The 15,763-nt window shown below is 42.1% G+C and overlaps 1 protein-coding gene across 1 annotated transcript in view; it reads left to right on the forward strand.

Annotated features, from left to right (window-relative positions):
• STK32B (serine/threonine kinase 32B) overlaps window positions 1-15,763 on the forward strand; it is a 149,777-nt gene that overhangs the window by 73,761 nt on the left and 60,253 nt on the right. Inside the window, exon 4 of the mRNA XM_066574645.1 lies at window positions 1,418-1,507. Coding sequence (XP_066430742.1) covers window positions 1,418-1,507 — 90 coding nt within the window. The remainder of the gene's footprint in view (window positions 1-1,417; window positions 1,508-15,763) is intronic.

Consider the following 15,763-nt stretch of genomic DNA (forward strand, 5'->3'; position numbering starts at 1 on the left):
TGCAGGCATTCTCTTCAATGGAGCCGCTGCTGCTGGCGACTCCATTGAAGACAATGGTCCGCTGGCACACCTGAATTCTTTTTCAGGGAAGGGCTTTACATATAAGCCATTCCCTGGAAATGAATTAAAAGTGATTTAAAAAACAAAAAAAATAGATACTCACCTCCCTTCAGCTGCCGGGGCACAGCCGCGTCTTCTCCTGCTGTCCCCTGCACTGCGGTGCTGAACTGCTGTCATTCAACTGAGAGCTGCGCTGAGCCAATCAGAGGCAGCATTCACTCACCCATTCATGAATGGGTGTGAGTGAGATCTGCCTCTGATTGGCTCAGCGCTGAGCCAATCAGGGGCATGTCTGACTCACACCCCCTTCACACCCACTGCAGGCCGGCTGCGCTGAACTCCGTCTGCCGGGACAAGGTGAGTATATATATTTTTTTTATTTTTACACATTTCTGGATGAATTGCAGGGAAGGGCTTATATATTTAAGCCCTTCCCGACAATTCATCCCGCGATCGCCGGCAGGCCATTGCTTTCTATGGAGCCGGCTGTATTGCCGGCTCCATTGAATTCAATGTTCAGTGCTCGTTTAATCAAGACGAGTACCGCGTGGTGCTCATCTCGAGTAACGAGCATCTCGAGCACCCTAATACTCGAACGAGCATCAAGCTCGGACGAGTATGCTCGCTCATCTCTAGTGTTGATTTAATACATTTTTTGTACACTTTTTTTAATGAATTAATAAAACATCTGTTTTAATTTTTACATATCTTTTGTTGTGGGACTCATTGCTTTTCTTCAGTTTTTTCCCTGCCCTGTCCCAGGTTAGTCCGTGCACAAAGTTTATCCATATTCTTACTTGGATGTGTTATGATACAGATATCAGATACAGATATTTTAGGGCAAATTGGCATCAATGAGCATAACATATTTAGTAAAATATCATTCTAGTTCAGTCTCCTTCTATCATTTTCTATCCGGATACTTCTAACTTCACTTTTCAGACTACTTCAAAACTGGAAGTTGGGCTTGTCTAATATTTTAATGAATTTCTAGGAAAATATTAAAGTGTTGACAGCATGTACAGAACTTCTATGCCACCTCTAATTAACCCTTTCCAATCCAATTAGTATCCTGGTTTTCCTAGGGGGCTTACTCTTTGTCTCCCGTTATACAACAGCGCTATATGCTGGCTAAAGCCAGTACTGCATGAGGTGACACATTGGATAGGCTCCGACAGCAGAGAGGCTGGCAATGTACAGTAAGAGAACCCAGACACACGTCTTCCAACATCGGAGCTGTACAGCCCTAAATCATAAATGTCTTCAGAGGTCAGACAGTGGATTGGAAAGGGTTAAAACTGTGTAAATAGACACATTTAGCACCAATTTCCATTAATTTTTTATTCTTTTTTTCTAGGACACGTGCACATTACAGATTTTAACATAGCAACTATTGTCAAAGGATCTGAAAAAGCTTCATCCATGGCGGGTACAAAGCCTTACATGGGTAAGTGTTGTACATCTGTATGTATGTATAATGGTACCCCACAAATACAGTGCTGGCTTTGACATTTGATATGATGTTTCATCTGTGTCTTTGCAGAACTGATGGTAAAAGAGTAAGTACATACTTAAAAACTTCTGGGACCCAATGCAAAATCTGCGTTCCGCAATGGAAAATGTTATATTACATGATGGCCATTCATGTTATACAAGGATGACCCAAGTCAACCAGAACAGGAGTTACTGTCATAGATCATCTCTCTGCTCTGAGCAGGGTACCCCTCTACGGCATCCATATGTTTTAATAGGGCACATGGAAAGCAGTTCCCTTCATGAGAACCCCTTTAAGATGAGCATAATAACTTCAAGTCCACTAGTATCATTTAGATAACTAAACCAGTAGAACCCTGTTTTGGATTGAACTTTGCTAAATGATTGGTTTGGCATGAACCCAAAACGAGATTTTAGCAAAGTTCTACCTGAAATAGGGTTCTACTGGTATGATTCGCCCAACACTGCTACATATTAATACTTATGGAATTAGTGTTCAGAAAACCGGACCATATTTGGAGTCAAACTTCGCTAAAAGTTAATTTCTCAAAGCAAGCTTTTGGCAAAGTTCTACCTAAAACAGGGTTCTAGGTTTGCTCAACACTAGTCCTGAACACTGGTGTATAATATATACCAGTTTTAGGGGTTTTGGTGAACTTCGACTTCAGTTCAAACTAATTTAAACCCGAAACAAACTTTTTGTAAAAGTTTGACAAACCAGCTGAATAAACCTTTCAAAAGGTCACTCCTCACTATCCACTAGTGCTGAGCAACACTTTACCAAAAACTGCCCAACTCAGATTCTTAAAGCAGTACTATGGACTCATGGGCTCGATACAGTGATGATAGCAACGGTTAATTTTGATGTGCATACAAACCATGAACATGATGTATAGTAGAAGAACAAAGGTTGAAAGAAAATGTGATATACTGGTGATCACAGCTATGATATTCAGACATATGAAAGCTGAGTTCATCCTATGACTGCGGGTAAACCTCTACACCATCGGTAGTAGCCATTTAAAGAGGACCCATCATGTCTGCATTTAAAGTGGGATTATATATATATATATATATATATATATATATATATTAAATGAGGGTATGGCAGGTCCTCTTTGAATGACAACTTTCACATGTACAGATGTAGCAAAGCTGAGTTTGTACTTTAATAGTCGCGTTATTTGTAAACCCTACATATACTGTGCTATACTGTGTAAGGCCACCTACACACAGGCGGGTCGAACCCTGCATGCGGGATTCCCAGCTTACCACTCCACTGGTCTTCTCCTCTGGGGCGAATGTGCCGGTAGGAAGGCCAGCCGGAACATACACAGTGCAGAGGATGCCGCGCCTTCGCTATGGCGATGACGCGGCCTCCTCTGCTGCAAATGTGCCAGCCAGAGCGCCGGCCGTCACATGCGCAGTTGAGAAGATGCTGCATCGTCGCTATGGCAATGACGCAGCTCCTGTGGCTATTCTGCAATGATGATTGCAGAATGGCTGTAGGACGGATTGCTTCCATTGACTTCAATGTGCAGCCGGCACAAAATCGTAGCATGCTGCGATTTCTCCACCGTGAGCGGAAAATCGCAATCGATTTCCGCTCATAAGCAGGAAATCGCGTTTTCTCATCGCATGCTATGGGCTGGATTTGCTGCAGAATCTGGAGGCGGAATCCTGCTCTGGGTTTCGCAATGCAAATCCGCCCGTGTGCAGGAGGCCTAAATCTCTTTCTCATAATTTGGGATATATATAGGCTATCCCATTATATTTATTTTCTCTACCAGAAATCGAAGACATAGGGAAATATTTGCTCTCCCCCTCCTTACTTTATCACATTTCGGCATTGTAGTAGTATAACCATGTAGTGGTGATCAAGTAGCAAAGTGAATTAAATTTGCAGAAAGTCCATTTTATTGTGCACAGAGCTGCAGGGACAGATGGTTAAATACACTGCATATAATAAACCATATGTGCTGGAACGCTTTATACTGTATACAGGCACGGGAAATTCTCTGTTGTATAACAAAGAGGCAGTTTCCAATATTGAAACAAAGTTAATCTTCTGTACATATCAATGCTTTTACTACTGCAGCCTGCTAAAAATACAAAATGCACCAGAAGCATATTAAGTTCTAGTCACTTCGAGAGGAAATTCCTCTGGATAAGAAGTTGTGACAGTGTAAAGCTGGACACACACTAGAGGCTAGGAAAAGCTGATGCCATCTGCACACGGACGGGTCGGATTCCGGATTCCGGATTCCAACCCTGTGCCCAGCCGGTGACCCCGCGTACCTGTCTTCTTTCTTCTTTCTTCTTTCTTCTTTATCAGTACTGCGGATGGCATGGACAGCACAGTACAGATTTTGCCAGTCATCGCCAGCGACCTTTATGCACTGTTAATTGCGGTTGGGCCACAAGTCGGACGGCTTTCATTGACTTTAATAGAAGCCGTCCATGCGGACACCACACAAAAATAAAGCATGCTGCGATTTTTCCTCCGTGAGCAGAAAATCGCAATTGATTTTCGCTCATGTGCAGGAAAAAGTGCCTTTCTATAGTATGCTATGGATGGTATTTGCTACGGAACTCAGGGGTGGACGCCAGCCACGGATTCCACAATGCAAATGTGCAGGTGGCCTAAGACATGTTCTGCTAATCATTGGCAACTTTTTATGGCATTAATATGCAAGGCAGATGCCTGTCAAAAAATGTATCTGCTATTTTAGATGTTTTTGAGTCATTGTCAGGTGTTGTAGTTGAAATCTTTGTGTCTAAGGACAGATCTACTGTACATCCCATCAATGGATGCCCAGATGAGGCTATAGATCATCTATAAAAACAATGTTGTGAGGCAAAATAAACCACCAAACCACTGCTTTTGGGGAGTAAAATTAATCCTTTCTTGGTATTTTTTACATTATATCCACTTTGGACTATCCTTTTTTTGTAAGATGGCTCACACAAAAATAAACTGATCACAGGATGTTCCCAGGAGATCAGCTGTAATCTGTAGGGGAACATGAAACCAGTTACTCCGCAGTGCCTCCACAGGGACAATGAAACATTGCATGGTACCCTTTGACATCATTGCATTGACCTTTGCATCTTCTTTTCACTCTGGATTATTGATGGAAGTCCTGATTAAGGCACTTCCCTCAAACCTTAAAGGGAGCCTGTCACCTTGGAATAGCACCATAAACTAAGTTATGGTGCTGTTCGGGGAGGTGACAAGGGCCCGAGGGATATGGTTTTTTATACTAACCTGCTCCCCTGTTCCCACAGTGTCTACCGGTGAAGTCTGCGCATGATCTGAACACCTAACTCTTTTCAGACCACAGTAGGGGCACTCCCCCATAGACTTGTATGGAAGTGCGCATGCGCAGTGGTTAGATTTTCAGACCGCATGCAGACTTTACCAGCAGACAGTGCGAAAATGGCAGTGCAGAGAGTATAAAAAATACATTTTCTAGCTCCCGTCACTTCACCGAACAGCACAATAACTCATTAAAGTTGCTGTTCCGAGGTGACAGGTTCACTTTAATAAGGTTTGAAAATAAATTTTATGGACCAGAGAATCTCTTAAAATGTTGCCATATAGCTAAAAATTACATGTCTTTTGAATGAAATCATACAGTAACATTTTATATGTTAGCAGAACTATCATATGTGAAGTCTAATATAAGAATTTCTGATCCGCTTTGAAGCAATGTCAACAAATAACCTTTATATGACAGTCATTCAGTTTAATATTTTAGTACCCAACGATCATGCATTTGACTGCAGCGCAGAACAGGCAAGATCTAAAATTTCCTGAACTCTTTGAAATTTTATCAGACATTATTTGGGCAGAGAGCGCTTGACATCAACTTCACAAGGCGCAATCTATTTTGTTTATCCCTAAACTGATTTCCCCGAAATTACAGAAAAAATACAAAGTGATATTCCTGTCATTTCATAAGCATCACAACTCTATTTCAAAGTGGGCTCCCCTTTATAAACACACTTCAAATAACACATTTAGGACAACCTTGCAGAGAGAATACTTAAAAGGACAGAAATATGTTTCATGCTCATAACCTACACAGGGTTTTAATCATAATTATTCAACCCTCATTGCAAATTAGGTTTATTTACAAACTTTCTGATGTTTGCAAAAAACAATCAAACAAGAACAATTTAAATACCTAAATACAACTAATATAACTTTTAATGATTACTGTAGTCTCAGAATTATTCAACCACTTGAATAGAATCCCTCATTAGAGCACACATTTCCAAATCGGGTGTTACCTCAAGCACACCTGATGCAACTAATCAAGAACTTCATTAGTTACATCAAATGTACTTGAGATTTAACACATCAAATACCTTGACTGGCTAGGGCTTTGCAGAGATCATTGCCTTGCACAAACAAGAAAAAGGACACAAAGGATGGCAAAGGCACTGAGTGTTCCTAGAGATACAGTTGGAAGCATAGCTCACAAGTACAAAGTTAAAAGAACACTCGCTACACTATCTGTATGTGTCAGAAAGAGGAAGTTATCACTGGCTGCCCCCAGATTCCTGAGGAGAGAGAGGTGGTAAAAAAAAACCCCTAAAGGGGTTGTCACGCGAAACGAAGTTGGGGTATACACTTCTGTATGGCCATATTAATGCACTTTGTAATGTACATTGTGCATTAAATATGAGCCATACAGAAGTTATTCACTTACCTGTTCCGTTGCTAGCGTCCTCGTCTCCATGGTGCCGTCTAATTTTCAGCGTCTAATCGCCCGATTAGACGCGCTTGCGCAGTCCGGTCTTTTCCGTGTTGAATGGGGCTGCTCGTGCTGGAGAGCTGCTCCTCGTAGCTCCGCCCCGTCACGTGTTCCGATTCCAGCCAATCAGGAGGCTGGAATCGGCAATGGACCGCACAGAAGACCTGCGGTACACCGAGGGTGAAGATGGCGGCCATCTTCGCAAGGTAAGTAAGAAGTCACCGGAGCGCGGGGATTCGGGTAAGTACTATCCGGGTTTTTTTTTTCAACACATGCATCGGGTTTGTCTCGCGCTGAACGGGGGGGCTATTGAAAATGAAAAAAAACCGTTTCGGCGCGGGACAACTCCTTTAAGTGACCGCAAAAGATCAGCAGCAAGTTTTGTGACAGCTACAAAAATGCTCATAACCATATAAATAAGCCACAGAAGCTTTGGGATTCTATTCTGTAGAGCAATGAAACAAACTAGAACTAAAATCTCTGGATCAGTGATACGTCTTGGTACTGAAAACCTACAGAGTATGGAGGGCACGATGGATTCAATCAAGTATCAGGAAATCCTAGAAGACATCATGCCTTCTGTGAGGAAGCTGAAACTTGGCTGTTATTAGACCTTCCAACAAGACAATGATCCCAAGCATCCCTCAAAATCTACCAAGGCTTTGTTTCAGAAGAAGTCCTAGAAAGTTCTACAGTGGCCAACACAGTCATCTGACATCTACCATATCTCATAGAAAATCTTTGATGTGATTTGAAGAAGGCGATTGAATCTCACAAACCCAAGAACATTAGTGAGCTGGAAGCCATTGCTCATGGTGAATAGGCTAAGATCTCTCAGGAACACTGGACACTCAGAGGAAAAAATGCAATAAATGTCTCCTAAAGCCACCCCACTTCAATAAAGAAAGAGTGGTCCACTAACCTCCATTAGCAAGTCGATGTAGACAATGTTTGCCATCCAGGTGTAGACTGGAGGAGAATGAAGATATGTCCAACCAGGGGTGTAGGTTAAGGCTCATGGGCCTGAGTGCAAAAGTTTATATTGGGGCCCCCCATTTTCTCTTAACCCCTTAACGTAGAGGCATAATCTAAAGCTCCAGGGTCCCAATACAAAACCTGTAAAAGGGCCCCCAATTATAATGCTTTATTCATAGTGCTGGGCTGCCTATATAGAAGGAGAGAGGCCTTATGGGCCCCCTAAGGCTCCTGGGCCCGGATGCAACCGCATCCCCTATAGTTACGCCAGTATGTCCAACCATTCCAGACCATTTTTCCTGTAGATAGGGCCACCACTCAGATATATTTTATCCTCTCAGGACATTTAACCCTTTTCTGCAGATTGATGCATAAGCACATCATAAGTAAGAGGAAATTCCCTTATTATTACATACCTGAGAAAATACTAAAGCACCACTATCTATATACTATCTATGCAGTGTATTGTATAAGTGAGAGATAATGGAAACAATTGGAATGCTGATGTTTATATGATTGATCCATTGTAATGCATTTGACATAGCCATTTTGATCTGTATTTTTCCTCATTGACTCTGAATGGGTCCATCAAGTTTCCATTCTGCATTTTACTGGACAGAATAGCCAAGCATCCTACATTAGGGTCCTTTCACACATCCCAGCCATCATTGCTCCTGTGCTTTCACACACAGGCCAATCGTCATTTGATTTTTAGGCTCGCGGGAACTGAACGGTGAATGAATTATCATTCATCATTCGGTAGCTGCGGGCATTTACCGTTTGCTGTTGGGAAAGGTCAAGGTCTTTTCTTTGTGCTCTGGGATTTCTTTTTCTAGGGCAGCAGTATTGATTGAAATCATGAAACCCGCAATCCCAGTCTTAAAATTCAGATAACATACTGTGTGGCAAAGAATGAATCATTTGATTTGCAAGTTAGGAATGCTGTTTGTTTCTTGGGAGAAGAATGTCCTTGATTGTTACTGATCCAGGAGACGGCAATGCACATGAAAAGCCTCGGTTAATGATGTTGAATTGACCTTTATTACGGCTGATTCATTTCCATGTGTAACATACGCTCATCTGATTTACCACATAATGATTAATGATTGTGACAAGCATCTTGCCCTGGCAACAAAGGTTAAGTGCTACATGAAAGAGAACATGATAATGAACACATCGTTTCAATCTTGAGTTGATGAAATGAATTTATATATCAAATTTTACCGGAACAGCTGAGATAGATGTGTGTACTGCGACGTGTTTACAATACATCTCATTTTAATAACTTTTATAAAAGACCAACAGGAGGTGAAAAAACATACTATTACCCCAGACTATTCTTTCTTCTCTATATGTGCTGACTTACAGTATGCCTCACAAGCATAAACAGATGGGACAAATGTTATCTTGATTGTGATAGCACAGCACAGAAAGTTACCTGATCTTAACCCAATAAATAGTTATTGTTCTCTTATCTTAACACAAAAAAATTGTAAAGTAATTCAAAGTGCAAAAAAAAGCTGCACATTGTGATATCACATGGGGTGATGTTCAGAATAGCCTCAGCCTTGAAGGGGTTGTCCGAGTTGTAAAGAGGTTGTCCCATGTTAAAGGATCTGGGAATGTTCAGCTTGCAAAAAAGAAGGCTGAGAGGAGACTTAGGCCCCATGTCCACGGGCAAAATATGATTTAAGATCCGCAGCAGATCACCCGCATGCGGATCTGCACCCCATAGGGATGCATTGACCACCCGCGGGTAGATAAATACCCGCAAATGGTCAATAAAAGTGATTTTTTTTTAAAATGGAGCATGAAACAAAATGGACCATGCTCCATTTAGGTGCGGGGACGGCTCCCGCAGGCTTCTATTGAGGCCTATGGAAGCCGTCCGGATCCGCGGGAGACCAAAATCAGAATATACTCACCTGCTCCGGATCTTCCCTTCTTCGCGGCTTCATCTTCTCTCCGTCGCGGCCGGATCTTTTTTCTTCGGGCCGGCGCATGCGCGGGACACGCAACCGACGTGCCATGCACATCCGCCGGGCCGAAGAAAGAAGATCCGGCCGCGACGGAGAGAAGATGAAGCCGCGACGAAGGGAAGATCCGGAGCGTGCGAGAGGTGAGTTAATTCTTATTTTAAGCGCTCATGTCCGTAGGGCAGAAGGGACCCGCTACGGATTCTGCATGGAGAATCCGTAGCGGGCCTGATTTTCCCCGTGGACATGAGGCCTTAATAGCTGTCTACAAATATCTGAAGGGCTGTCACAGTGCAGAGGGATCAGCCCTATTCTCATTTGTACAAGGAAAAACTAGAAGCAATGGGATGTAACTGAAAGGGAGGAGACACAGATTAGATATTAGACAGTGAGGCGATAAGTGAGTGAAACAGGTTACCACGGGAGGTGGTGAGTTCTCCTTCAATGGAAGTGTTCAAACAAAGGCTGGACAGACATCTGTTGGGGATGATTTAGTGAATCCTGCCTTGCCCATGGGGTTGGACTAGAAGACCCTGGAGATCCCTTCCAACTTCCAATTCTATTCTATTCTATGATTCTATCCCCTTCTCCATACATTAAAATAAGAAATTTTAGCAATGGTGTTCTTTGTATCTTGAAGATATAAGGAAAATCTGCTGACAAAGGGTATCAAAATGTCGTCTAAATAAATGCCTACATTCTGGGTTAGATTATCATTGACCGATAGTATTGGTATTGGAATACTCTTTTTTTGCAATTCAGGAATTGCATAAAAAGTGGTGATGGTGGGGAGAGGGTTATAAATAAATTTGAACTCATCACTGGATAACAGTAACATAGTATGTAAGGATGAAAAAAGACTTATGTCTATCTGCAGCGACCGAGGCGCTGGGCACAACACTAATGAGATGGCGGGGGTGAGATTGCATTTTTCATGGTGGCTCTACCAACTCCTCCCCTGAGGGACAAGTGTGAACCTTTGCCAAGGCACTGCCAGGCCTCTTCAGGCAAACTCTGATGGTGTAGTTTACCTGTATAGGAAGTTGTCACGGGTGACGCCACCGTTCCTTACTCTGTGGTGAAATCCAAACAAGAGAAGTAAGGGTCCAGACACACATGGGTAAATTGTAGAGCACACAGTTGCTGGGAATGGGCAGCAACTGGTACTTTACTTGAAGCTTTCAAACAGGTGAATTTACAGGTAACATGTTGGTAAATTACACGCCAGTGCAGGAAACAATTGAGGTCAGGGAGGAGAACACAGGATGAAACCGGGCTCACAGTCCAAGTTATCTGTGCAGCACTGCTCCTAGAAAACAGAACACTCCGGAGGAGGGAAAAGGAGACATTCCACTGCACACTCACACCTTGTCTTCCAGACTTTTGCCCAATGTCCCCTCTTCAATTTCCAAAACTTGTGACTCAGAGATGTTTGTATATTATTTTTCTCTAAATATATTTGCCCTGTTTTGAAATTGTGATAGTCGCAGATTATCTTCCGATGTTTCCTATCTTTGATTTCTTTTTGCTCTGTTTTCTCTATGTTTTTCTGCAAACTCTGTTCTAATGTACCATAATCCCTATGTGATGAATGGTATTTAATATCTTCCTTCTCTAACTGGGTTGTTATTTTAGTAAGAACCTTGCAGCTCCAATGCCATCAATCCCCCTGGTGGCAAGGGACAAACCTAACCACCACGTCAGCCATCCCCTTCAATGTCACAGAGGCTGTTGCCAATAACGGAGCTCAGCAATCGATCACTGAGCTCTGTAATTGGCTGCAGCCCCTGTGATGTCCCATAAACCATGCGGGACTGCATCTGTAAACAGAAACCATAGTAGGGGACACAGTGGGAGCCGGAACAGGTCATTATATCACCATTTGTTATTTTAATGCAAGTGGTGGCCAGAGTTCTTACGACTCGGCCAACTCCTTTAACTCATAACTAGTAGAAACAAGTTTCCATCTGCTTGCTGCAAGCAATTGTCAGCCACTAAGAAGGAAAAAAATGTAAACACACAAATATAGAATATTTCCGGTCACATAAGCAGCACAGTATTTCACAGCACTGTTCAAAGATTGTTGCAATTCGCATCAGTCCGTGTCCCCAGTAGGGGCTCACAATCCAATTTTGCTATCTCAGACACACGCACTGACCTGTGTCAGTTTCATAGTAAGCCAGTTATAGGTTTGATCCGGAACTTGAATAATCCCCAATTTGTTACAAAACTTTGAGTTTTGTTAAAATAAATTCGATAACTTTTTCATATGTTTTGTTCTTTTTCTCATGTCCTGATTTTCCTGGCACTCGCCATATGCTTTGATTCAGCACTTCTGTATCTATGGCATGTCAGAAGTGCTGCTTATTAGGCCATGATCGCATGGGCAGAATTTGCTGCAGAGTGTCCATATTGGATATTGCCCAGTATACCTCCTTGCAGCCAATATATTCGCCCACTATATCTCCTAGCTCCCTCATTACTATATAATGATGTCTAATGTGCATTCGCCAGATGCTTGATTTATGTATGTTGGTTGCATCTTATAGATTTCCCCATCCCTGTATGTTTCATCACTGCTCACATCCTGTATGCTCGGGGCGTGGAATGCAGAAAGTTCTGAAACACACCTAGTCTATACTTCTCATTGCATACCAACCGTTAGGCGACTAAACTAATACTAAAAGCAACTAAAAGTTAGCCCAAAATTCCATCTACACAATACAGTACAAATACTGTAGGTGTATCGCCTCGCTGCAGACCGGGACAGGGCTTCTAATTCTACAGAACACTTTTGTGGGCATTTTAGCTTTTTATCGTAAATGTTAAAATGACCTTTTATATAAGATTAGGATTATAGAGTGAATAAACCTGAAACTGTATAGAATGAGACTAACGGTTCTACATGATTTCTTTGGATATACCATGAATACATAAGAAATAGCAATATATCAGTCCTTTCATATAATCTTACTTGAATCCCATAAGGCAACTGCTTTTATTGGTCATTTAGACTCATTTTAGATTGGTTGTACCAAGATTTGAAGTTATCCTCTATCCACAGCTTTCATGGTCCAGCTATGTCCACCAGACTGTTGACAGCCAATCAACATACCGCAAAGGAGTTATAAAAACTACTTCAGCAGAGGTTTACTCAGTAGTAATAGATATACATTTAGAAAGGGGTTTTACAGATGGGAAACCTGGTGGAAATTGCTTGGTAGGGGAAAACTTGTTGACAGGGTCCCTTTAAAGATCTATGTAAGTGCAGGTGATGTCAGCGGAATGGGATTGTGTATGCACCCACTTCTGTCTTAGGACTTATTCAGATGAACATTTCCGATATTGGTCTTCGAAAAAAGGATCCGTTTTAATCCATGTGCCTGTCCATGTTGTATCCATATGCATTGCATATGTCTGTTTTTCATCACGTCATCCATTTTTTTAATCACATGGAAAAAATAAAAAAACAGAAGGAGGCCAATTTCTTTTCTAGTATTGCTTAGCAATGATCTGTGAAAAACAGAGTGCAAACGGATGTCATCCAGGGTGTGCTGGAGTTTTTTTGCACATTATTTGACTTGATTGAGTAATTGAGGTCTGAGCAATCAGATCTGAATAGGACATGCTGCAAATCTTCTTACACAGACCATTGGTCTCTTGTAAAATATAAATGCATGTCTACATAGCCACATTGACTGTAATGGGTTAGTGTGCTGTCCGTGTGCAGTCACTTGCAAACAAAGACAACACATGGATGTGAACATTGCCTCTGTAAATAACCTCTTATTCTTGTCTATCTTAGCTGCAGAACTTAGAGACCAATTTGACATCTGTATCAGCTCATAACTATCAAATGTAAGAAGTGGTACAGGAACCAACAAGAGGGAGGGCCATTCTGGACCTAGTACTAACTAACAAACCGGAACGTATAAAGGGGGTGCAGGTTGGGGGCCACTTGGGGAACAGTGACCACAATATAATCAACTTCCAACTGTCATTCAATAAGAAGCCTTATCAGGGAGTGACAAAGAAACTAAACTTTAGTAAAGCAAAATTTGATCAGCTCAGAATTACTATCGGTAACATTAATTGGGACAACATCCTAAAAAATGCCAGTACGGAGGACAAATGGGAAAAGTTTAAAAGGATCCTAATCACCTCATGTGAGCAGTTTATTCCCTTTAAAAATAAAAGAAACTCAACTAAAAGGAAACCAATGTGGCTCGACAAGACGGCAAGAGGGGCAATAAACGAAAAAAAGAAAGCGTTCAAACTACTAAAGCAACAAGGCAGCGAAGAAGCGCTAAATCATACAGGGAAAAAAAACAAAATAAGCAAAGATAAGATCAAAACTGCCAAGGAGGAGGCGGAAAGAGTGATCGCCAAAGAGAGCAAAAACAACCCAAAGCTATTTTTCAACTATATTAACAGCAAAAGGATTTGCAGGGAGAGCACTGGCCCTTTAAAAAATAATGCAGGAGAGATCATTGATGATGACGGAGGGAAAGCAAATCTACTAAACAGTTTCTTCTCAAGTGTATTCACAAACTAAAAGGAAATGCCACACGAGATGCAGGGGAATAAAATGAACCCATCACAAAATATCTCATACCTAACGCAGGAGGAGGTGCGGAAGCGACTAAAGAAGACTAAAATTGATAAATCGCCAGGCCCAGATGGATTACACCCAAGGATACTAAGGGAACTAAGTGACGAGATAGCTAGGCCGCTATATCTAATATTTCAAGACACTATCAAGACCGGTGTAGTACCATTGGATTGGCACATTGCCAACGTGGTTCCAATTTACAAAAAAGGGAGCAAAAGTGAGCCTGGTAACTACAGGCCAGTAAGTCTCACTTCAGTAATGGGAAAAATTTTCGAGGGGATTCTGAGAGACGCCATCGATGAGTACCTCAAGGAGAACAAGGGAATAACTCCTCACCAGCATGGATTCATGAAGGGTCGCTCATGTCAGACAAATCTGATCAGTTTCTACGATGAAGTAAGCTCTAAGCTGGACCAGGGAGAATCTATTGATCTCGTATATCTGGACTTCTCTAAAGCCTTTGACACCGTGCCACATAATAGGCTAATATACAAAATGAGGCAGCTCGGACTGGGCGAAAACGTGTGTAAGTGGGTAAAAAAATTGGCTCAGAGATAGAAAGCAGAGGGTGGTAATAAATGGTTCGTACTTTGATTGGACCACAGTCGCTAGCGGGGTGCCACAGGGTTCAATATTAGGCCCCACTCTGTTCAACATATTTATCAATGACCTGATAGAGGGGCTGCACAGCAAAATATCAATATTTGCAGATGACACAAAATTAAATTATACAATATAATTAATGCAACGGAGGACAATGTGCGGCTACAAACGGACCTGGATAAGCTAGGGGCTTGGGCAGAAAAATGGCAAATGAAGTTCAATGTTGAAAAATGTAAGACTATGCACATGGGCAGGAGAAACGGATGTCACCAATATTCACTTAATGGGGTACCACTAGGGAAAAGTGATATGGAAAAGGATCTGGGGGTATTAGTGGATAGTAGACTAAACTGGAGTAACCAATGCCAGTCAGCTGCTGCAAAGGCAAATAAAGTCTTGGGGTGCATTAAAAGAGGTATAGGGGCGAAAGACGAGAACATTATCCTCCCACTATCTAAGGCACTTGTCAGGCCTCACATGGAATACTGCGTACAATTCTGGTCACCGGTGCTCAGGAAAGATGTCACAGTGCTTGAAGGGGTTCAAAGAAGGGCAACTAAACTAATACATGGAATGAAGGGACTGGAATACCCAGAGAGGCTATCAAAATTGGGATTATTCACCCTGGAAAAAAGACGGCTAAGAGGTGATCAAATAACCATGTATAAGTACATGAGGCGACAATACAAGGATCTCTCCCAAGATCTGTTTACACCCTGGACCGCGACGGTAACAAGAGGACATCCGCTACGATTAGAGGAAAGTTGGTTTCATCACCAACATAGAAGGGGATTCTTTACTGTAAGAGCAGTTAGACTGTGGAACTCTCTGCCGGAGTAAGTGGTGATGGCGAAATCCATAGAGGAGTTTAAAAGGGGACTTGATGTCTTTCTGGAGAGGAAGGACATTATAGGATACAAGTCTTAGGTTAATTGTCAATCCGGGTATACAGGCAGGTAGGAACTGTTAGGGGTTGATCCAGGGAACAGTCTGATTGCCATTAGGGAGTCGGGAAGGATTATTTTCCCCAGAAGGGCTAAATTGGCTTCTGCCCTTGGTTTTTTTTGCCTTCCTCTGGATCAACACAGGAGAATAGACAGGCTGGACTAGATGGACATTGTCTTCATTCAGCCTTACATACATACATACATACATACATACATACTATGACACCTTTAAAGTGACCCTCCGGTTTTGGGGCAGAATTTTATCTTGGGATAGGACGTAACAATTATACTACCTGCTTATCACGTCCATTGAGTCCTGTAAGAGTAACCAAC

The sequence above is a fragment of the Eleutherodactylus coqui genome, chromosome 7, assembly GCF_035609145.1.
Source record: "Eleutherodactylus coqui strain aEleCoq1 chromosome 7, aEleCoq1.hap1, whole genome shotgun sequence".
In the NCBI taxonomy this organism is placed as follows: domain Eukaryota; kingdom Metazoa; phylum Chordata; class Amphibia; order Anura; family Eleutherodactylidae; genus Eleutherodactylus; species Eleutherodactylus coqui.